We start from the raw sequence: 25,013 nt of genomic DNA, 5'->3' as shown, positions 1-25,013 counted from the left end.
AGGGTTCAGTAGGTTGATTAGAACATGGTAACTTTGCCTTTGTCTTCAGGCGGCCAACATTTATTAAAACATCTCTTGTGGGCAGCTTGTGTGTTATACTAGCGTTAGGTGTTACAAAAAAGAAAAGGAAATGTTAGTATCATAAAACTCAATCTCATACCTAACATCCTTTAATCAACAGAAAGAATGTCCCGACCCCTTGTGTGTGTGTATGTAGCGGATGCGTGGTCTTAAGCACAGACACTTCAGAACTGGCCAAATGAAATTCTGCCTGGGTTCAGGTTCTCCAAGGACATATCTTCAGAATTCTAGCTGCTAAGAGTTGATGGCTAGCACGGGATTAGGAATTTACATAAAGCACATACTGTTACAGCTTCGGGTTGCTCTCCTTTTCAACTGGTAATTTACCATGAAAATAGACTTCTTGGGTTTACATAATAATTTACACTTTGCTCCTCAGTTGCCTCATCTGCAAAGTGGGGATAACATTAGTATCTACATTATATGATGGTATGAGGATTAAGAATTGTATTGTATAACTGAATTACATTTGTATAGTTCAGTTTTTAATTGTCCTACTACATAGAAGTAGATATAATTGATCATTTGCTTCCTGGGCCAGTGGAAGTCCAGCTTCTTAAGCCTCTGAGTTAAACCACATACTATATTCCTTGTGTTGTATTGATCTTTATGAAATGGAGTCTTAGTTGTGAATTTCTGTTTGTTTTCAAATTTGATATGAAATTTAGTATCTTGTAACATTTTCAAAAGAGAAACAATCTTAAAACCCCTCTGTGAATGTCTGATTTAGTTTTTCTGGGAAATTGGTTTCAGGAAATTAAAGACAGGTTAAGCACCTGTCATTTGCTAGTGCCATCATTAAAACTTGAGAAATTGTTTCCTTAATCCTACCAGAGAAGACTTGTCTGTGCTCTTTAAAGCATTCAACTATGTAAGGCAGAAATAATTAACCAACTTAAAACATAAAAAACTTCCCTGACTGTCCATGAGGTGTTTTGCCCTAAGAGCTAGCAGGCTGTAGGCCCTCATGTTATCTCTAAAATCCAACAAACCCTGGTTAGACTTCCCATCTGCTATTACTTCTTGTCTCCATAGCACAGTAAACTTTTGGGGGAAGGTAAACTTGAAATGCCATGTAATGTGACAAGACCCTAATCACGGAATCCCAGCCAGCCTCACATTAAAAAACAAAACAAAAAATAGAGTTCGAACTTGAATGTGCATACTCTTAAGTCTGTATTTGAAAGTGGTAGGTTTAAGCGCACTTACATGCATAGAGAGAGAGAGAAGGACAAAAAACAAATGTGCTCCCCAGTACCACTCAGTCGTAAAATTATGAGACCTGAGATGCCTGCAGGCCTGGTCTCATTATCTTCATTACTTCATATCTTACTGTTGCAGATGACTTCAAAATCTCAGCATCTGTACGTGTAATTTCCTTAAAATAAATGCAGTTAATTTTTTTCTTTGTTTAATTCTTACATCTTTTGCATATGCATATTCTCCTTCCAGTAAATTAAAAGTTCCTGCAGAACAGAAAGTGTGCTAAGTCTTATGAATTTTTCTGTGTTACCTAGATAATACATTTGGTGTTATCGATTGACTAGAATATAAGGATACAGAGAAAGACGTGTACCAGAAAATATTTCTGATATTGAATGAGATATTGCAAAACAATCCATAGATGGAATATAAAATAATCACAACTGAAAAAGATGAAGAGAAAGTATGAAGATGTTAACTGAGACACAGGAGGTTGGGGAGGGAAGTAGAAAAATAACTGTACGTAAGAAGAAGCCAAGCAGTTTTTTTAAGATTGAAGGTTTACTCAAAAAAAGTCACCATTTGAATAAGTACACCCAAACATAATCGAATAGTCAAAATAAACTAGTACGTGTAAATATGCAACAAAAAGAAACCTTATTCATGCATCACTTGGTTGATTGAAAATTCTAAGCAAAAATATTTACATAACCTACTGGTTTTACAGTAGGGAAAAGATTATTTGCTTATTTTAAGATCACAATGAGTTTAACATATTAATATTTAACCCAAGTTTAGAGCATCACTTTTGAATGAGAAAAATTATGAGATGAAAAAATGAAAGTTTTTAAACAACAAGTTGTACTAAAGCTGTTGTTTATGAAGAAGAGTTTATCCAATGCATAAAATTCTGCTTTAAAATCACCATGGCATTGATTTGTATTTTACTATTCAAGGGACAATATAAATTCTTGAGGAAAGCTATAATTTTACTGTTTAAATGAATGTAGCATATATGGTGGCTAAAACTAGTAGTTCCCCTAAATCTACACGTGAGGGACTATGCTGAGAAACATGTCATTTTTTTTTTTTTTTAGTGAAATACAGTTCATTAGCAATGCTGTGTTAATTTCCTATGTACAACATACTGCTATCCAGCTATAAATGTATGTACAGTCTTTTTTATATTTTTTCCATTATGATTTATCTCAGGATACTGAATAGAGTTCTCCATGCTGTCCAGTAGGACCTTGTTGCTTATGAATTCCATGTATAATAGTCCGCATCTACTAACTTCAGACTTACAGGCCATCCCTTCCCGCTCCTCCCCTGGCAAAAACAAGACTGTTCTCTGTAGTCCGTGAGTCTAAGATAGTCGTTTTGATGAATCCACCCTATACAGGCAGTTTAAGTTGAGCACATGCTACAAAAAGACTAACAATGATAACAAGTTAAGGGGAAGGAACAAAATACTTAAGTCCTTTAACTGGAACTTGGAAAGGAAGTTTAAGTAGAACTTGAAAAGTTAAGAAAGTGATGAAACAGCATTTACAACTTAACAATTTCAAAAAAGCAAAGTAAGGATGTTTCCACCCTTCTCTCAAAAATCACATTAGAAAAATGCAAATATGAAGAAATAGAAACAGTGGTTTACACATTGATAACTAGAAGACATCTATAACTCCAAGTCAAAGAAGATAGGGCAAAATGACTCATAACAATAAAGAGGTAAAATGACCTTAACATGCCTGTCAAGGGGAGAGCTTTGGAAGGCAGATTTTATTCAGCCTGTAGAATTTCAGAAAGGTTTTTGAGCTGGTGGTACTTTTTTATTGCAGAAGGAAAGAGTGGAAATAAGGACATTGGAAGTGTCTTCAAGAAAGAGTTCGAGCCTCCAAACTGTCTCCATTTGTACCTCTCCGCACACCTTGCAGGGAGCCATAAGGGTATACTCTGGAGAAGAATTAGAGGTGAAGGCAGAGAGCAGCAGCATTGTGAGACAGGGATCCGAACAGGAAATAAAAGTGGGTCTATCAGATGACGATAACACCAGTTCCTAACCCTGTCTAGTTCCCAAAAGAAATTGAACTCCCCCTGAGAAAAAAGCCTCTTGTATATATATGGAGCCTCCTCCCAGTAAAAAAAAAAAAAAAAAAAAGCCATCTAACCACCTGATTAGCCTACAGTTTGATTATATAAGTCTCAGGTATTTTTGCAACAAATTATGTGCTGTGCATTGGTAACTGACCATGACAGCTTAACACTGTGCATGTTGCTTTTTCATTCCCGTTACGTTCCAGTAGTGGGCGGCTCTCCTCTGTCTTGTAGTTCTGCCCTCTGGAACATGTGGTCTCCAGGGTCCTTACGGCAGGATCTAAGATGGAAGAGGGAGCACACAGACCCAACTCCCTCAGTCCAGAAGGGACACTTGTCACTTTCCTTCATAATCTGTTGCGCAGGTCTGTTCATGTGGGAGATGTGGAGGAACACTTGTAACATTGGGTGGTCACTAACTTCTCAACAGCTCTGTGCAAACTTGCGTGCAGGTCCTTGCAGGCCCCTTTCTTCCCATGCCACAGCTGTGGGGTTTGTTTTTAATTTCATTGAATATTTACAATTCGTTTTGAATGTAAAAGCTATCTATGTGCCTGCCCTGTGACGGGAGTTAGAATACAGAGGTGTGTATGGTACAGTCTCTGGTCTCAAGGTTATTCTACATTTAACCTCTTAATTCAATATTGGCTTTGAAATAATTTTCAGGTCATTCCCTCTTAGTGGTTGTATTGGTATGTATAAATCAGTGACTAGCTAATCAAAGACTGTAGAAGTTATTGATTTGTAATCAACAGGACCTTTTGTCCCTGTGGCGAAATCTTTAATTTCAGATATTTCTTCCAAGTCTTTTGAGAACTGCACTTTTTCTTTTTAACTCAAATAATTGTTGAGAGCTCTTTTCTTCTTTACAGTGGTAACATGTAAGGATCTCTAATGGGCTCTGTAGATAAGTAAATGCAAATTTATCTTTTTCTCATTATTACCTTGTGATTTATTTCTGATGTGCACTGAAGCAGGTTTGTAAATTAATATGAAATTCTCTATAGAAAGTTTCATAGCGTATCAGTTGAAAGCAGTTATCTAGGAAGAGCTTTGTATTGGAGGCAGTTTGCAAATGCATCCCATATACTTCTTTAAAACTTTTATTTTCTGATTTGAAAACATACATTTATATTAGAAATACTATTTCTTCTTAGTTGACTCTCAATCTACAGCTTGAACTGCTTATACCAGTGGTACAGCCAATTTTTAGTAGTTGGATTCTGAGAGTATTGATCAATTTTTTATAATGTTTGCTTGCCTTGTTTTCTTTTCTAGAGTACCCGAGTGGCTTTGGACCATCTGGAGTCTGTGCCTGAGAAACTGAGCCTACTAGAAGATTTCAAAGGCTTCCGAGTGAGAAAGAGTTGGCTTGTCTCTTTCAGTATTTTTATCTGAGTGAGAACAAGTGACATCTTCCTGATGTGCAAAGAAAATTGTAGGGAGGGAGGGAAAACCAAAGAGCTTGGAGACTCTTAGCTCTCAATCTTATCTGAGTTTATTGACATTTGTGAAGCCAGGATTGAAAATAATGGAATTTATATGTTAGCACAATAAAGGAAAAGAGAGACTTTTACCCTATTACCGGAGCTCATTTGGCTCCCTAAAGCTTTAATTACAATTTAGAAAAATCGAAGAATTAAAATACATTACATTGGTAATATATAACTTTTTGATGAGCAGTTTTCATTTGTGAATTATCTTCTTTTATTAAATCATTAAATTTCCAGAGTACTGTTTGTCGTAGAGATACAGTAGTACACAGGTTATCCCTATATGACAATATAATGATTCAAATCCACATAGAGTTTTAGATTTTGTATCTAATGCTATTTATTGATAGAACTCTAACCACAAAGGATTTCCTTATGAAGTCAGTTAATTACATATGTGGGTTTACCTACTATAATTTTTTTTTAAGTTGCTCATAGAGGAGAGAGGCAAAGCAAATAACCCTGCTGCCCAGTCATGCCAAACAAGGTCCAGCCCAGATAGCATCTTCACATGGCCCCTTGGGGATGCATATGGAGTGGACAGTTTTCATGATCTGTAATTTTTTGGCCCTGTATGTACAAACAGAGGTGAGAGTCTCTTTTTGAAAACATTAACCATTCATTTCACATTGCCTTTAAAATGTAACTTATATTTAGGTTCTGCTTAACTCTAACATATTTGAGAATATAGTAAGTAAAAAATATAAGGCAGATCATGCCATATTGATTTCTTGGAGGTATTAATGAGATTCAGCTTTCAAGGTCTACACTATTTTAAAATTTCACTGTGTATTTTGCTAGTTCAGTAACTGAACATTTTTCAGTGGGATCTAAGGAGCTGACACATGTGGAAATTTGGAATATCACATGTAGAATAAAACCAAGCATTTCTAGTATACTTTATTAAAGTTTCAATTCTTTCTCATGATTTGATTTTATATTTGCAGTCTAAATCTCAGTCTCTATCAAAGAATTATGTAAAATGTACAAGAAGATATAATTTCTGTTCACCCTTATATGACCCAATGCAGAAAGGAGGCAATATGTTACACCCCTGTCCTTTCCACTTTTTTCTCTTTAGATAATAGAAGTTATCAAAGTGAATGAAGGGCAGGCAAGAGAGAAAGTATTAGAAACAGCTGGCATTTGTCACTTGAGGAACTGATGCCTGTCTTATACCAGTATGAAAATGTAAAATTTAACCTCCGGTAACAGCTCATTTTTCCTCAGTGGTCTACATTAAACAGAATGTTCACAAGTACAATGTAAAAGTTGTTCTCTACTATTGCCAAATTTCTCTCTTATTTTTCATCATATGGGCTATTAATTATCTACAAATCTAGCTTATGTGTATGCATACTCCCATAGGAAGATGGTGAAATTTTTAGAGACAGAATGTTTTTCAAAATTTAGAATTGTACTTTTAGTCATTCAAATTGAAACATCTACTTTTAAAATGGAAAGGAATTCGTTAGCAAGTATTATGCACTATATATGGCAGGCAAAAGCTAAGCATTTTATATTTCTTCAAATCCTCAGAGACACATTATAAATTGGCATTATTTTCCCTCATTTTACTACTCAGGAAACTGAAGCTTGGAGTGTGTAGATTATATAAAACTATGATATAATTCTGCATATTTATAGAAAGCCCATCTGTTTTGCCTACTGCCTCTAGCCTGAAACCCATTCCATATATACTCTAAAGCCGTCTATACGATTAAAAGAGGTCATGTAATCAATTAATGAAAACATTGCCTTAAATAAAAATATATAAAACCTTTAGATTATTAGATGTAGATTATATTTTTCAAATCCTTAAAACTTTCTAAAATTCAGTATGCAGTTAACAAGTTTAAAAACCTAAGTTCTGGTTCATGCTCCTGCCCCAGACAAAATCACTTAATATCTTAAGAGCTCATTTCCTCATCCATAAAATGAGAGACTTGAACAATATTACCTCTGTTGTTCCTACTCACACTGGCATCACTAGCATATATGTGAAAATGCATTTCACATGTTTTTGGACAACACTGTAGTCTCTTGACAACTAAATGTGAATACAAGTGATATCTTACTTAGATGATCTTGACTTTATTCTTATTTAAAGGTGTCATAGTTTCTGTCTCTCTCTGTTTCTCTCTGTCGCTCCCTCCCTGTCCCACTTCATTTTATTTTTTAATCCTTATTTTGAAAGAAATGGTTCAGCACCACAATCCTACATTTAAACATTACATATTTGATATGGAGGAGAGGGAACAGCTTTGGGTTCCAAGGTCACTCTGCCACAAATTGCCTAGCCTTGGACAGGTCATTCTTAACTTGGGATGTAACTTTGTTTTTTTAATAAAAATGTTATTTATTTATAGTTATTTTTACAATAACCTATAATGGAAAAATATCTAAAACTAATATATATAAGGGCTTCCCACATGGTTCAGTGGTAAAGAATCCACCTGCAAAGCAGGAGACGCGGGTTGGACTCCTGGGTCAGGACGATTCCCCTGGAGAAGGAAATGGCAACCCACTCCAGTATTCTTGCCTGGGAAATCCTATGGACAGAAGAGCCAGGTGGGCCATAGTCCCTAGAGTCACAAAAGAGTCAGGCATGACTTAGTGACTAAACAATAACAACAATCAAAATACGTATCTAAATTGGAAAATGTAGTTTAAAGGCAGTGTAGGGATTTCCTGGGTGGTCCAGTGGTTAAGACTACGCAATCCTATTGCAGGGGGCACAGGTTGGATCCCTGGTTGGGGAACTAAGATCCTGCATCTGTGTAGAGAGGCCAAAAAAATTTAAAAAGTTAAATAGATAATCAACAAGGACCTACTATATAGCACAGGGAATGCTGCTCAGTGTTTTGCAATAACCTAAATGGGAAAAGAATTTGAGAAAGAATAGACACATGTGTATGTACAACTGAATCACTTTGCTGTATACCTGAAACTAGCACATTGTTGAATCAACTATACTGCAATATAAAATAAAAATTTAAAAAGAACTAGAAAATAAAACTTATCTACTAAAAATTATCAAAAAATAGTCACTGACCTTCTTCTGGAGATCTGTTCTCTGAATGATATAGGCATAGGCTAAAGTTTTGTCTACTTACTCACGCATTCATCTATGGTTTGGATACTTAGTAGGTGTCCTATGAGATTCCTGTAGTCCTTCATCTGATTTTATTTGAAACACACAGAAATTGTACTATTTCATATCTACATGAGAGATTTTAATGACAATAAGCATATGTAATAAGGAATTTTGGTATTTATGCCATAGTTTAGAAAAAATGAATATGAATGACTTAAGGTGCACTCTGAATTATACCTATTAATTTAGCACTTCTGACCTGTTATAAAAAAATAATAATAATAAAAATGATAACTTTGGAATTCTAATACCCCTTCTGGTCTGAACATTCAAAAAGTTATTTGAGGCTATTTGGGGAGCTAAATAGATGATTTTTCTTATATATGAAAATCAGTTGCCCTAATTCTGTTTAATTTCTCCCTAATTCATACTGAAGGGTCTACATAGGGGACTTCCCTGGCAGTACAGTGGTTAAGATTCCAGGTTTCCAATGCAGGGGTTGCTCAGTTCAAATCCCTGGTTGGGGAGCTAAGATCCGATATGCCCTGCAGTGCAGCCAGAAAAAAAAAGAGTCTAAGTAACAGGCTGCAGTGACTATTTGCTGTGTTCTATCCTCTATCCCCAGAAAGAAGGGAAAATAGAAAGGCAGGCAAGCCCTGGTTATTTTTCTGTCTTAGTTTATTACCTGAATCTTTTCATGCTTTTGAGGGCTGGTGAGCTATTCTTTTTTTACTTCCTTTAAGAGATTTTTGATGTCAACCATTTTTAAAGTCTTTATTGAATTTGTTACAAGATTGCTTCTGTTTTACGGTGTTGGTCTTTTGCCCTGAAGCATATGGGATCTGAGTTCCCCAATCAGGGATCAAACCCATACCCCCTGCATTAGAACGCAAAGTCTTAACCACTGGACCACCAGGGAAGTCCCAAGATGAGCTATCCTTACATTTAAAAGTCTGCATGAAGTAATAGTTAACAGGTAGTGTGTTGAAGAAAGAGAATTTTTTTTTTTGCTAAGTGCAATTCTAAGGGACAGTATATACCATCCAAAAGTGGCATGGCATCATTAAATACTATCTTCAAACAACTCACTGTTCCTTTAAATTTTTCCCTTCACCTAAAGGGTGTCAGTCATAGATTGGCACAGGGACTACCAGTGGGGGAAAAAAGGCCAATAACTTTTGTGGGACTGTTTTTCTTTTTAATGGTAGCTTCTAAAGTGACCGTCTTTTTCCTTATCCTTGGGAACCTCTGATTTCTCTGTATATCTCTCTAAATGCCTATAATGATTTATTATCTAGTATCAGAACTTTCTCAGCTTAATTTCAAGCTCTGGTTTCTCTTTCATCTACCAATTTAGACCCTTTCTTGTTTTTGCAGGGTTCCTGCAGTTTATCCGACAGAATTGACGGGAGATATTCGAAATACCGAGTTCACAGAGATTCTCTTCAGCAGTGCCGGGATGACACCAAGCACAGAGTCCAAAGCTTCAGAGTAATGTCCTTTATATACATTTTCAGACTTTGGGTGTTACCTATGGTTATGGCTATAGCTTTCTAAGCAGGCCCTGTGGCATTTGCATAAGGGTACTTATGAAAGAAATGTTTTGATGTAAGAGATAGATCTTCAATTTTGTAGAAGTAGAAAATAAAAATTCAGGGATCGTGTTTATTACTTTTTATCTGAGAACTAATTATTAAGTGTATGCCGTTGTGGCTCAGCTGGTAAAGAATCCGCCTGCAGTGTGGAAGACCTGGGTTCGATCCCTGGATTGGGAACATCCCCTGGAGAAGGGAAGGGCTACCCACTCCAGTATTCTGCCCTAGAGAATTCCATGGACTTATAGTCCATGGGGTCACAAAGAGTAGGACACCACTGAGGGACTTTCACTTTCTTTCACTTTCATTGTTGTTTAATATCTTGTTTGTCTATGGGAATTGATGCTGCTTAAGAAATCCTGGTGGGCTTCCCAGATGGCTCAGTGGAAGAGAATCTACCTACTAATGCAGGAGATGTGGGTTCAATCCCTGGGTTGGGAAAATCCCCTGAAGAAAGAAATGACAGCCTACTCCAATATTCTTGCCTGGGAAATCCCACGGGTAGAGGAGCCTGGTTGGCTACAATCCATGGTGTTGCAAAGAGTTGGACATGGTTTAGTGACTAAACAACAGTAAGAAATCCTGAGCCAGGAAACCCTTGGCCTCTTGATTGGTCAGTGGCTTAGTGTGGATGGCCACCCTCCTCATTGTGTAAGTCTGACTATTCCTCTCTCTGCACTAAAATCCTCAGTAGGTGAAATAGCCTATAGTATTTCCTAGGATCAGCATTTATAGTCGTTCATTTCATGAGGATAAGAGCTCCATATTACTACTTCTGTCTATGATTCACTAGTGGGGGACCATATAAGAGACTGGGAAGATTTGACCTAAATTACAAACCATTCCCTAGAAGCTGTCCAAGACCCATCTGGGTTATGGGTGACTTGACACTCATTTGACCTTTAACAGTTGTCGGCCTCGAGCTGAACTTCTCAACCCAGCATTAGTGACATGTGTGCCAGGTAATTCTTTGTTGCAGAGGCTGTCCTAGGCATTGTAGGATGTTAAGCAGCGTCCCTAAGAATGTACTCACTGGATACCAGTCACATTCCCCGTCCCAAGTTGTGGCATCCGAAAGTGTCTCTGGATGTTGCTAGGCATCCCCTGGAGGGCAAAGCTGCCCTCTCCCTCTCACTGAGAACACCGAGCTAGAGAGGATCCATCTATAGTACACTCCAAGTCAATTTAGAAAATAAAGCTAAAGTTTCAGCTCTTTTATATTCTTACAAAGTTCAATATGTATGCATATTCATTACACTGTATATATTCACTTATTTCAGCCAAGCGTAATTATTTTTAAGGTGCATCTTCCCTCCTCTGAATGTAATTGGACAGAATGCTCAGTGGATGTAAAGACAGTATTCATTTACATAAGCCCTCCCTGGCATGCTTAAAGCTTTACTTCCCCCATCCCAAACAGAAACTTCACACAATATGCCGTGTTATTGATGCCCTTACTGCGAAGAGGGCGGCCTGTGACTTTGTGCTTTTTTATACCTTTGCTCTTTATATTGGTATTATTGACTATAGCAGCGATCATGTTATCATATATGGCAAATTTTAAGTTCACTAAATTGTCTTCCAACATTCTCATCAGGTCTCATATACTCAAGCATTTCTCCTCCACTTAGAGTGCCACTGACTTAAGCAGAAGAACAAGGCTTAGACAACAATAGCTAATAATAATAACTACTCGTTACTGAGCACATATTAGAGCAAACTACATGAAATTGCTCTTTTTGTATGTGTCTTATGCTTTATGTGTCTGATTTCATTTAATCCTCACAGCAACCCTCTTTTTTTTTTTAACCACTGAAGAAAACCAGGTTATAGAGCGATTATGTGGTTGAATCATGGTTAAAACCCACATCTGCCTGGTTACAAGAATCTATATCCTTGACCACCAGGCTATTATAGTGTAAATTTGGATCTGCTGTCCCTTAATTTTTTTTAGAAGTCACCAAATGTAGGACAATATCTTTAATAAATAAAAGTCTGTTTTCTCCCAAAGCACAGAAACACAGTGTATGCCTCTTAGTTCAATAGAGGTCTAAAAGCAGATGAAATATTTAAGACATTGCTTCCCAATACAGTTAGATTCAGTATCAGGTGGATCAGTGCTATCTAGTGGCACCCAAATTGCGATAAATCAATGCAATTTCTATAACAGCATATGGCAAAGCTCTGAATGTTTAACATGTTCATCAAGTAATCTCATTGGAGTTCTCTTTAAAATTACATTTGCAGCTGAAGAGGAAATCAAGCCTGGTTTTGTGAGGCCAACACTTATCGAAATGAGAAATAAGTTTGAAAATTTTGCAAATAGATAGTGCAAATGCAGGAAAGAGCCACAAAGCACATTGTATGATGACATTGTTCCACATTAATACTACTTAAACATTTTAAAATATTGATCCATTTCAGTGATGAATACGTAGATTATTATCCTGTGTAGCAGATGTCTGGCCTGAAATAATGCAGTGATCTAAGGCAAAACTCATGAGACTGTCACATTTTTTGTAGTCATTGTTGCGAAAAATGTGAGAGCACATTTTTGCAAATCATAGATACCAATGATCATTTGCTTATATGCTTTTTATAAACATAACTTATTAAGAATGAAAGGGGAGGCAGCTTCAAAAGAAATAAGTTCATATGGGCAGTGAAAAAATTGTTAATTTCTTAGCTTCCTGGATAATCAGAGACGCTGCGTCTGATTTGTTGTTGTTCAGTCACTCAGTTATGTCGAGCTCTTTGCAACACCATGGACTGCAGCGTGTCAGGCCTCCCTGTCCCTCACTCTCTCCCAGAGTTTGCTCAGACTCTGTACAGACTATATTGCCAAACCACTGCATTTCCTGTCGGAGATGGGGGTGGCAGCACGTATAAGCATACAGAAGGCAGGTCTTCAAGTAGAGAAGAGTTACCTGTCATCTTAATCCTTACAGATAATTCCTGTCCAGTTGTTTTAGAGCGCAGTTTGGCAGACGGCCAGCCATGGGCCAAGTCTTGCCTGCTGACTGCTTCTGTGAGTAAAAACACTTATTTGTGTGTGGTCTATGGCAGCTTTCATGCTCAATGGCAGAGCTGAGTAGTTGCAACAGAAACTGAAGGCCCACAGAGCCTCACAGATTTATCATCAGGCCCTCTGTGGGAAAATTTTGCCAACTCCTGGTCTAGAGAAAGGAGACTTTTACCAAACTATTCTTACTTCCTTTACATGTTATGTAAAGTATTCTCTTTTCTTCATTTATCAGCCAAATACATACTACACAAGTTCTTTGTAAAGTCATACTACTGTTCATTCATTCAACAAATATTTGTTGAGTTTCAGCCATGTGCCAGGAACTTTCTAGGTGCATGGGAATCCCATCAGTGAACAAAACGAAGATCTCTGCCTTTGAGAGTTTTTGTTCTTAAGGTAAGATCTTCAAGTCTGTTGTTGCTGACTACAACATCCAGCAAACATATACTGAATTTCCACTGTGCACAAGACGCAGCGCTGGAAGTGGAGAGAATGATGGCATTTTAATGAGAAAAGTCATTACCAATCCTTAGGAATTCAAATAACTGTAGTACAAAGGAGAAAGGGATAAATGCTGTAAAGACAACCCCATTAGGGGACTTCCCTGATGAGCCAGTAGTTAAGAATCCACCTTCCAATGCAGGGGATACAGGTTCCATCCCTGGTGGGGGAACTAAGATCCCATAAGCCACCCGGGAGATAAGCCCACACACCACAACTACTGAACCCCTGCACTCTAGAGCCTGGGCTCCACTCTACACCGCAACTAGAGAAAGCCAGTGGGCTGCCTTAAGGCCCAGCACAGCCAAAAAAAATTTTTAAGTCGATCCCAATAAACAGCAGTGGAAGTTCAGAGAAGAAAGATGCTCTAAAGCCTTTTGAAAAGAGGCTCGTGATGACAAGGTACACGGAAGTGTTTTATCCTCATCTGTTTGGAGAAGAATCACTGTTAGTATTACAGTCGTAGAACCCTGAGTGTATTACTGTTGACAGACAAATAGCTCTTGGAAGAGCAGAACCATGTTGGCAGCTGGCTTCGCTGATGTTTTCGCTGATGTCAGAAGGCGGGGAGACATCCAATATGACCGCACTGCTGCTTGTGGAAGGGGAGGTATAGTAGAAAGTGTGCAAGTCAGATTCCCTTTCAATTCAGAAGGAGACTCATCACCCTCTGTTTGCTCCAATGGCCATCACCAGGCTCAAAAGGATCAGGTTTATAGAAACCCATCAAGATTTTCAGCAGGACCAGTGTCAACAATTGCTGAGAGCATAATGTAACGTTGTATTGAGCTTCCTAAGTTAACTGGACGAAGCCTGATCTCGAAGTATATACAGAGACTGCAATTCACTGCTGAATCGAACACAGTGTTGTATACACAACAAAGCATTCCGTAGCTCATTTCATCAGGCCTAACTGGGTTTCTGTAAGACAACAGACTTCTTTGCTGTCCCAGCTGTTTCGAATAGAACAGAATGTTCAACAGTCAGCCAATAACATAGCATTGCTAATTGGAATTCACAGAGGAGCATGGTTTTGTCCAAAATATTCCCATTTGCTACCTGCCCTTTTTGCTCTCTACCCATGTTCAATATATGGTTTTAATTAGCAGTGGAGTTTTCGGTAAAATCACAAAAAGCATGTTTTGTTCCCATCCTTCCTCCTCCTGAAAAGAAAATCATGATTTTCAATTTCTAGCAGAAGAGTTAGTAGGCAAGTTCTCTTTAAAAGCAGATGTTTTACAGGATAAGAAGAGGTGGGTAAGGAAGCGATGATAATGGCTTTCAGCACAGGTTATGAAGGCAGAGTCTGACAAAGCCCATTGTCATATTTGCTCAGCGTAAGCACGTGTGTGCTGCTCCTAGAAGCTGTTTCTCCCTGCTTGAATTGCTCCGTGGTTTGTTTATGCTTTGCTCATAGCAATTAATGACTGCACTTTCTCTCTAAGGTCAGCTATTTCTGTCCATACCTTAAATGGTCTACAATTGTTAGCTTGTGAAGCATGCAATATATAACTCCTGGTGCAATTCACAATTGGAGGTGACTTTCACTTAATGACTATTAAAATATCTCATCAGTGTATTACGTAATTTTACAGATATTGCTTGGGAATAGCAGTGGCAATCACGGTGGAAACTGAGGGAGCTTTAACCTCATAATACCCCAATGACGTATAACCACCTCTCTCCATGCTTTTTAAAGAAGTTGTGTGTAAACTGCTATGTAAATATAGGTCTATGCTTCTGCCAGCCCCAAGCAATTTGCCATCATTTAAACCTCTCCTGGAAAGAATGAAAGTGAAATCGCTCAATCTTGTCTGACTCTTTACGACCCTGTGGACTGTAGCCTGCCAGGCTCCTCCATCCAAGGGATTCTCCGGGCAAGAACACTGCAGTGGGTTGCCATTTCCTACTCCAGGGGATCTTCCTGACCCAGAGATCAAACCCTTGTCTCTTGCGACTCCTGCATTGGCAGGCAGATTCATTATCATTGCGCCACCTGGGAAGCCCTATATAGAGATTTAGGGCAAGGGTCCCCAACCTTTGTGCCACAGACCAGAAATGGTCCCTGGCCTGAGTTAGGAACCTGGCTACATAGCAGGAGATGAGTGGCGGGCAAGCAATGCTTTGCCTGTCTTTACAGCCTTTCCCATCACTCACATTAAGGCCTGAGCTCCACCTCCTATCAAATCAGCAGTGGCATTAGATTCTCTTAAGAGCTTGAAGCCTACTGCACTTGAATCAACCCAAACTCCCTCATTGGAAAAATTGTCTTCCACAATACTGGTCCCTGGTGCCAAAAAGATTGAGGACTGATGATTTAAGGTGCAAGCAACCCACTCCAGTGTTCTTGCCTGGAGAATCCCAGGGACGGCGGAGCCTGGTGGCCTGCCATCTATGGGGTTGCACAGAGTCAGACACGACTGAAGTGACATAACAGCAGCAGCAGCAGCAACTAATCTTAAAAAAAAAAAAAAAAAAGTAAGTCACTTTAAGTGACTTTTTTTTAAAGTAAAGTGACCCTTTAAAGGGTCACTCTTTGTGACCCTATGGACCTGTAGCCCACCAGGCTCCTCTGTCCATGGGATTCTCCAGGCAAGAATACTGGAGTGGGTTGCCATGCCCTCCTCCAGGGGATCTTCCCTACCCAGGGATCGAACCTGGGTCTCCCATGTTGCAGGCAGATTCTTTACCATCTGAGCCACTGGGGGCGGAGGGGTAAACTGATGATTTGAGGTGCAAGTCTAATCTTTAAGTTACCATAAAAGAAATAGTAAATATAGCTAAAGGTAAATACTGAAATTTGGGAAATGCTATTCTATGGATTATATGACTTTGGAGGGCAGACGCTGTCTGCCTTATCTTTGACTCCAGAATACACAATGCATGCTAATTTGATGATTAAACTTTTTTTTCCTAACTTCAGCCTTTCATGGAATTCTAACAGATTTCATTGTTATTTTCCCAGTAATTATTAGATGACACATCTGAAACCTCATAGGTAATTGAATCATGATGAACTCTGAAGCAATTTTTGTTCTTTTGAATGGATTAAGACTAACTTTCCAGCCATAATATTTAACTAGTTGATTGCATCTTGCCATTTTAAAAGTTAAACAAAAGGTTGCCAAGTTGAGATATTTTTTGCTATAAAACCTGAAAATAGCAAAGGAGCAAAAGTGATTAATTAAAAGTCAAAATGTGTACTTGTATGAACATATTTTTTGCTATTCTTGTGCAGTTGCTAAGACATGTCCGATTCTTTGCGACTCCAAACTGGACTGCATCACATCAGGATTCTCTGTCCTTCACTGTCTCTCAAAGTTTGATCAAATTCACATCCATTGAGTTGGTGATGCTACCTAACCATTTCATCCTCTGTCACCCTCTTCTCCTCCTGCCCTCAATCTTTCCCAACATCAGGGTCTTTTCCAGTGAGTCAGGTCTTCCAATCGGGTGGCCAAAGTATTGGAACTTCAGCTTCAGCATCAGTCCTTCCAACGAATATTCAGTACTGATTTCCTCAGTTGACTGCCTTGATCTCCTTGTAGTCCAGGGGACTCTGAAAAGTCTTCTCCAACACCACAGTTCGAAAGCATCAATTCTTTGGTTCTCAGCTTTCTTTATGGTTCAACTCTCACATCCATACAAGGCCTTTGGAAAAAACATAAATTGGACTATATGGACCTTTGTTGGCAAAGTAATGTGTCTGCTTTTTAATACACTGTCTAGGTTGGTCATAGCTTTCCTTCCAAGGAGCAAGCGTCTTTTAATTTCATGGCTGCAGTCACCATCCACAGTGATTTTGGAGCCCAGGAAAATAAAGTCTGTCACTGCTTCCACTTTTTTGCCTTCTATTTGCCATGAACTGATGGAACCAGATGCCATGATCTTAGTTTTTTGAATGCTGAGTTTTAAACCAGAATGCAGAGTTTAAAACCAGTTTTAAACTCTCCTCTTTCACTTTCATCAAGAAGCTCTTTAGTTCCTCTTCTTTTTCTGCCATAAGGGTGGTGTCATCTGCATATCTGAGGTTGTTGATATTTCTTCCAGCAATCTTGATTCCAGCTTGTAATTCATCCAGCCTGGCATGTCACATGATTTACTCTGTATTTAAGTTAAATAAGCAGGGTGACAATATACAGCCTTGACATACTCCTTTCCTAATTTTAAACTATTTTTTCCTAAATTGAAATACCTAGAGTAACGGGCAAATTTGGCCTTGGAGTACATAATGAAGCAGGGCAAAGGCTAACAGGGTTTTGCCAAGAGAACGCACTGGTCATAACAAACACCCTCTTCCAACAACATAAGAGAAGACTTTACACACAGACATCACCAGATGGTCAATACCGAAATCAAATTGATTATATCTTTGCAACCAAAGATGGCAAAGCTCTATACAGTCAGCAAAAGCAAGACTGGGAGCTGACTGTGCCTCAGATCATGAACTCCTTATTATCAAATTCAGACTTAAATTGAAGAAAGTGGGGAAAACCACTAGACCATTCAGGTATGACCTAAATCAAATTACTTAGGATTATACACTGGAAGTGACAAATGGATTCAAGGGATTATCTGATAGACCGAGTGCCTCAAGAACTATGGACCGAGGTTCGTGATATTGCATAAGAGGCAGTGATCAAGACCATCCCCAAGAAAAAGAAAGGCAAAATGGTTGTCTGAGGAGGCCTTTCAAATAGCTGTGAAAAGAAGAGAAGCAAAAGGCAAAGGAGAAAAGGAAAGATATACCCATTTGAATGCAGAGTTCCAAAGAATAGCAAGAAGAGATAAGAAAGCCTTACTCAGTGATCAGTGCAAAGAAATAGAGGAAAACAATAGAATGGGAAAAACTAGAGATCTCTTCAAGAAAATTAGAGATACCAAGGGGACATGTCATGCAAAGATGGGCTCAATAAAGGACAGAAATGTTATGGACCTAACAGAAGCTGAAGATATTAAGAAGAGGTGGCAAGAATACACAGAAGAACTATACAAAAAAGATCTTCATGACCCAGATAATCACAATGGTGTGATCACTCGCCTAGAGCCAGACATCCTGGAATGCAAAATCAAGTGGGCCTTAGGAAGCATCACTAGAAACAAAGCTAGTGGAGGTGATGGAATTCCAGTTGAGCTATTTCAAATCCTAAAAGATGATGCTGTGAAAGTGCTGCACTCAGTATGCCAGCAAATGTGAAAAACTCAGCAGTGGCCACAGGACTGGAAAAGGTCAGTTTTCATTCCAATCCCAAAGAAAGGCAATGCCAAAGAATGCTCAAACTACCGCACAATTGCACTCATCTCACACGCTAGCAAAGTAATGCTCAAAATTCTCCAAGCCAGGCTTCAACAGGATGTGAACACTGAACTTCCAGATGTTCAAGCTGGTTTTAGAAAAAGCAGAGAAACCAGAGATCAAATTGCCAACATCTGTTGGATCATGAGAAAGCAAGAGAGTTCCAGAAAAACAACTACTTCAGCGACTGAACTGAACTGAATTTTAAACTAGTCCATTGTTCCATGTCCGGTTCTAACTGTTGCTTCTTAACCCACATACAGATTTCTCAGGAGACAAGTAAGGTGGTCTGGTATGCCCATCTCTAAGAATTTTCCATAGTTTGTTGTGGAAACCACACAAAGTTTTAAGCATAGTCAACAAAGCAGAAGTAGATGGTTTTTCTGGAATTCCCTTACTTTCTCTGTGATCCAGTGAAAGTTGGCAGTCTGATCTCTGGTTCCCCTACCTTTTCTAAACCCAGCTTGTACATCTGGAATTTCTCAGCTCAGGTACTGCTGAAGCCTAGCTTGAAGTATTATGAGCATGACCTTGCTGGCATGTGAAATGAACACAGTTGTCCAGTAGTTTGAACATTCTTTGGCACTACCTTTCTTTGGGATCGGAATGAAAATTGGACCTTTTCTAGCCCTAGGCCGCTGGCTGAGTTTTCCAAATTTGCTGACATATTGAGTGCAGCACTTTAACAGCATCATATTATAGGATTTTAAATAACTCAGCTAGAATTCCATCACCTGCAGTAGCCTTGTTTGTAGTAATGCTTCCTAAAGCCCATTTGACTCCAGGATGTTTGGCCCTAGATGATGGACTATACCATCATCAGTATCGTCATTAATACCTGTTTTGTATAGTTCTATGTATTCTTGCCACTTCTTAAACTCTTCTGCTTCTCTTAGGTCCTTACTGTCTCTGTCCTTTATTGTGCCCATCCTTTCATGAAACGTTCCCCTGATATCTCCAGATTTCTTGATGAGATCCCTAACTTTCCATCATACTGTTTTCCTCTATCTCTTTGCGTTGTTCACTTAAGAAAGACTTCTTATCTCTCCTTGCTGTTCTCTGGAACTCTGCATTCATTACGGTTTTTATTTTTTTTAACCCTACCAAACCCAGTTCCCCTGACAAACCACATGCTTTCTTCAATATTCACAATAATTTGCTCAATAAGAGCATTAAGAAAGGAAAGATTATGAAGAAAGTTAACTGTAAAGATACAATTGTTAATCATATTGAATTCAAAATTCTAAATATATCAGGTACATCAGTTCAATTCAGTTTCTCAGTCATGTCCAAATCTTTGTGACCCCATGATCTGCAGCATGCCAGGCCTCCCTGTCCATCACCAATTCCCGGAGCTTACCCAAACACATGACCATTGAGTCGGTGATGCCATCCAACCATCTCATCCTCTGTCGTCCCCTTGTCCTCCTGCCTTCAATGAGGAGCATCAGGGTCTTTTCAAATGAGTCAATTCTTTGCATCAGGTGGCCAAAGTATTGGAGTTTCAGTTTCAACATAGTCCTTCCAAGGAGCACCCAGGACTGATTTCCTTTAGGATGGACTGGTTGGATCTCCTTGCAGTCCAAGGGACTCTCAAGAGTCTTCTCCAACACCACAGTTCAAAAGCATCAATTCTTTGGCACTCAGCTTTCTTTATAATACAACACTCACATCCATACATGACTACTGGAAAAATCATAGCCTTGACTAGACTGACCTTTGTTGGCATAGTAATATCTCTACTTTTTAATACGCTGTCTAGGTTGGTCATAACTTTCCTCCCAAGGAGTAAGTGTCTTCATTTCATGGCTGCAATCACCATCTGCAGTGATTTTGGAGCCCCCCAAAATAAAGTCAGCCACTGTTTCCACTGTTTCCCCATCTATTTGCCATGAAGTGATGGGACTGGATGCCATGATCTTCGTTTTCTGAGTGTTGAGCTTTAAGCCAACTTTTTCACTCTCTTCTTTCACTGTCATCAAGAGGTTCTTTAGTTCTTCTTTACTTTCTGCCGTAAGGGTGGTGTCATCTGCATATCTGAGGTTATTGATATTTCTCACGGCAATCTTGATTCTAGATTGTGCTTCTTCCAGCCCAGCATTTCTCATGATGTACTCTGCATATAAGTTAAATAAGCAGAGTGACAGTATATAGCCTTGACGTACTCGTTTTGCTATTTGGAAACAGTCTGTTGTTCCATGTCGAGTTCTAACTGTTGCTTCCTGACCTGCATACAGATTTCTCAGGAGGCAGGTCAGGTGGTCTGGTATTCTCATCTCTTGAAGAATTTTCCAGAGTTTGTTGTGATCCACACAGTCAAAGGCTTTGGTGTTGTCAGTAAAACAGAAATAAATATTTTTCTGGGACTCTCTTGCTTTTTCGATGATCCAGCAGATGTTGGCAATTTGATCTCTGGTTCCTCTGCCTTTTCTAAAACCAGCTTGAACATCTGGAAGTTCATGGTTCATGTATTGCTGAAGCCTGGCTTGGAGAATTTTCTTTACTAGCGTGTGAGATGACTTCAGTTGTGCAGTAGTTTGAACATTCTTTGACATTGCCTTTCTTTGGGATTGGAATGAAAACTGACCTTTTCCAGTCCTGTGGCCACTGCTGAGTTTTCCACATTTGCTGGCATATTGAATGCAGCACTTTCACAGCATCATCTTTTAGGTTTTGAAAGAGCTCAACTGGAACTCCATCAGCTCCACTAGCTTTGTTTGTAGTGGTGCTTCCTAAGGCCCACTTGACTTCTCATTCCAGGATGTCTGGCTCTAGGTGAGTGATAATGCCAGTTAATTGTCTTGTTAGTTTGTAATAAATATACCATAACATATGTATCCAAACAATCCTTGTTTCCTTTTAAATAGTCACTTTCAGGGAATAAACATTGGTTCCGGGAACCATCATTATAAAATATCTTTGCATCTCTCCCTTTGTTTCTGAAGTCAGTGACACATTTTTTTGAGTATCTTTGTTTATGGGAAATTTTTACCCACTGTGAATATGTTTGGTTTTTGAAAATGGATTAAAATCATATAGAGCCAAGTCTGAAATGGGTAAAAAAAAAAAAAAAAAACACACATACACAACAAAAGCTGAGTATACTCCTTTTTTTTTTAATGAGTCACTAAGAATATTAAATTTTTACACCATAAAATAGCAATTGAATATAGGTAAATTTATCAAATGGCCTGATCCAATACAGTATTTTTCATGAGTCTGTTCCTCTGTGGCTGAATGTGGCTTCATGTTTATTGCATTATGATTTAATTTTGGAAAAGATGGTTTGGGTTGTTAGATGTTCTGATTGTTCCGTGGTTCTGCTTGGGTAGATTAGAATTTCAGAATGTCAGTGCTGAGAAATCCTAGGAGATGATCTTGCCCAGCTCTGTCCTTTTCTTACATGAAGATACTGAGAGTGACAGTCTGCTACTTTCCACTTCCACAGAGCAGACGTTCAGGAACATGATCATTATTGAGTTCCTTATTGCATATGGCACCATCCTGAACTGTGAAGATTAGGATGGGTAGGTGGAAATATAGAAAGAGGTGATCAAAGCCACAACCTTATGGAAGTTAAAAGCTATATAATGGCAGCCACGCAGATTGAGTTATGGAAGGCTAACTTGAAGTAAACTGTCCAGTTAGAACTTTCAAATAGGAATAAAGTTTACTGAGGAAAAGGTTAAGCTTTTTCAAGCACTAATGGAGAATTGGGAATAAAAATGGGGAACATTGTTAGGCTAGAGACAAATTCAAGAAAACATTTCTGCCACAGATTCAGACAAAAAAAAGACAAGACACATAAGTGTCTTTTCCTTTTCTCTAGGGGAAGAGTTGGATAAATTAAAATTTTTTAAAAAATTAAATGCAGCATTTATCTTATAAACTTTGAACTTACAATATTTCTGTGAGAAAAATACTTGGTGGGCATCATTAAATATTAATCATTAGAGATCAGTTTAGCAAAAAGATTTAGTCAAGTTGGAACAACTTTTAAGAAACCAATTACAATGTGTGTTATGAAAGAGAAGTGGAAGAAACCCAGGGAAAATATTAGAAATTGCAAGTTCCTTCACCCAGTGGAATTTTTGCAGGGAATTATGGCTAAATAGCTTGTTGAGACTTAAGACAGTAATAAAAATAGGTCCCTGTGCTAAGGATGTGAGAGTTGGCAAAAAACAAAAGCTTGCAAAGAATCTTCCTTTTTAACCAATACTTCCTTTTTAATATATAAGTATTTAATTGAAAAAATGTAGAAATTAGAAATAGCCATCTTATGGTGACCCTATAAACTTTACTTGCATAGAAAGTCCAAAAATTAAATATCAATATATAATTGGAGGATTTGAAGATATTGTTTTCATATTCTGACATGTTGATTTGTTCAAAAGGATAGTGAAATATTTTTCTTTTAGGGTGTTCTTCTAGGGATCATTTCATTATTTATTTCTAGGTAACCCTGGGGATTCTGGCAATCTTTTGAAGATTTGTAAAATGTTGAAACTTAAAGACATACAGCTGACCCTTGGACACCTCGGGAGTTAAGGGCACTGACCCTCAGTGCACTTGAAAATCCATTTGTAAATTGTAGTTAGCCCTCTGCATCCAAGGTATTATTTCTCATTCTTAGATTCAACCAACAGCAAATCATATCGTACTACAGTATATACTATTGGAAAAAAAAATCTGTGTTTAAGTGGACACACGCAGTTCAAGCATGTGTTGTTCAAGGGTCAACTGTTCGTGGAGTCCCAGCTGTATGCCAACAGCTACTTTAGAATGAGCTGACATGGGGTAACTCGAGCCAAAACCATGGATCTATTATGTTCAGATGTGAAATTCTAAAGGCCTCGGGGAGTTGGAAGATGCACAGATAGAAAGGAGAGTTGTGTTCTCAGTCAGTGCTGGAAATCTTCACTTAATCATGCTTTCTATATAAAATGTGAAAGAGAAAAGCATAATAAAAGGTTTCCCACTAAAAAGATGCTTAGATGATTATGGGCCAATAAGAGAAAGGAAAACTCAAGGGAAAGCAGACACACTCATATTTGCCCACTGATGCCTGGACTGAGAAAGACAGAGAAAAGGACAGGAGTGGAGGTGTAGATCTGGGCATCTTGCTGAATGAACCAGCTGGTGTAATGACAGCCTCAGAGTGTGCCTCCCAGAGGAAGGAGAAGTCCACAAGGGTCGTCAAATCCTATTCATTCTTGCCAAGGTAGGGTTTTACATTTCTGAAACAAAACCAACTGGCATCAAAGCACAGATTATATCTTTTCTGTTTACAGAAAAAGGACCTCTTATATTTTTAATGATGCAACCAGCTTCTTGGCATATCACAGTTAAAAATATGGCACAATTTGGAAAATGTGGAAAAATATTGAAAAGAAAATAAAGAGCAAATTTTTTAAAAACCTATTTGCTTAATTTAAAGGTGTATGTTTCCCAATTCTTACTTATAAATACCTTTTTACGTTGAAATCATTATTTGTTGACAATTTTCTTTCCTCTTTATTTAGCACTTTATATATATAAATGAATTACATATATATATATATGAATTTTCACTATGATCATCATTATGGTTATGCCATAGTTTATTTCCCAATCTCATGTTGTTGAAAATTTAAAATTAATTTCAGCTTTTTTCTACTATAATCAATTGATTAATATCCTGGTATAAAAATCTTTGTCCATATCTTGAATTTATTAACCTAATCTAGATGCCTAGAAGTAGAAGTACTGGATGACACATTTTAAGGCTGTTTACTTATACCCATTTGGTCTAAGTTGTCTAAATTATTGGCAGAGTTGTTCATATTTCCTAATTACCTTCTTAATGTCTATAGGCATAATAGTATATCCTCCTTTCATTCTACATATATCTTCCCTCTTTTTTCCCTAATCAGTCTCTGAAGAGATTTTTAGATTTTATTGCTCTTTAAAAAAAAAAAAAAAACAAAACCCACTATGGGTTTCATATTTTCACTGTTTTTCTGCTTTTGATTTAATTGACCTTTGCTCTGTATTATTTCCTTCCTTTTACTTAATTTATGCTTAATTTGCTGTTCATGTTCTAGTTTCTTAAAGTGGAAACTTGGATTATCAATTTGAGACTTCTTCTTTTGTAATATACACATTTTAATGTTCTACATATCCCTCCAAATACACTTTTAATGCCTTCTCACAAACTCTGATAAATTGTGCTTTTATTTTCATACAAGTAAATTTTTTTAAAATTTTTCTTTTGATCTCTACTCATGAGTTACTTAGAAGTATGTTCTTTAATTTCTAAATATTTGAGAATTTTCAGATATCCATCTGTTGTTGATTTCTTCCGTCACTCCCTGTGGTCAGACAGCATCCTTTGTATAATTTCAGTCATCTTAAATTTATTGAGATTTGTTTTGCCACCAAGCATATAATGTATTTTGCAGAATGTTGGATGTGCACTTGAAAAAAAACTTGTAATCAGCTGTTTTGGGATAGAGTATTCTATAAATACCAGTTAGGTCTAGTTGGCCAGTAGCGTTGTTCAACTCAATTCTTTATCTAAATGTTGTGTGAGAGAGTTACTGAGTTAAATGAGTTGCTGAGAGAGGAATGTCGAAATATCCAACTATAA

General features: G+C 38.0%; 1 protein-coding gene across 11 annotated transcripts in view; it reads left to right on the top strand.

Moving 5' to 3' along the window:
- CEP128 (centrosomal protein 128) overlaps nucleotides 1-25,013 on the top strand; it is a 475,959-nt gene that overhangs the window by 440,034 nt on the left and 10,912 nt on the right. For 9 of the 11 annotated variants that reach the window (XM_061429611.1, XM_061429609.1, XM_061429607.1 and 6 more), the window contains 3 exons: nucleotides 3,123-3,308; nucleotides 4,657-4,734; nucleotides 9,346-9,459. In XM_061429611.1, coding sequence (XP_061285595.1) covers nucleotides 3,123-3,308; nucleotides 4,657-4,734; nucleotides 9,346-9,459 — 378 coding nt within the window. The remainder of the gene's footprint in view (nucleotides 1-3,122; nucleotides 3,309-4,656; nucleotides 4,735-9,345; nucleotides 9,460-25,013) is intronic. The other 2 variants (XM_061429612.1, XM_061429613.1) reach the window with 1 other exon arrangement.

The sequence above is a fragment of the Bos javanicus genome, chromosome 10 (genome assembly GCF_032452875.1).
Source record: "Bos javanicus breed banteng chromosome 10, ARS-OSU_banteng_1.0, whole genome shotgun sequence".
In the NCBI taxonomy this organism is placed as follows: Eukaryota; Metazoa; Chordata; class Mammalia; order Artiodactyla; family Bovidae; genus Bos; species Bos javanicus.
This window is presented reverse-complemented; position numbering and strand designations above follow the sequence as displayed.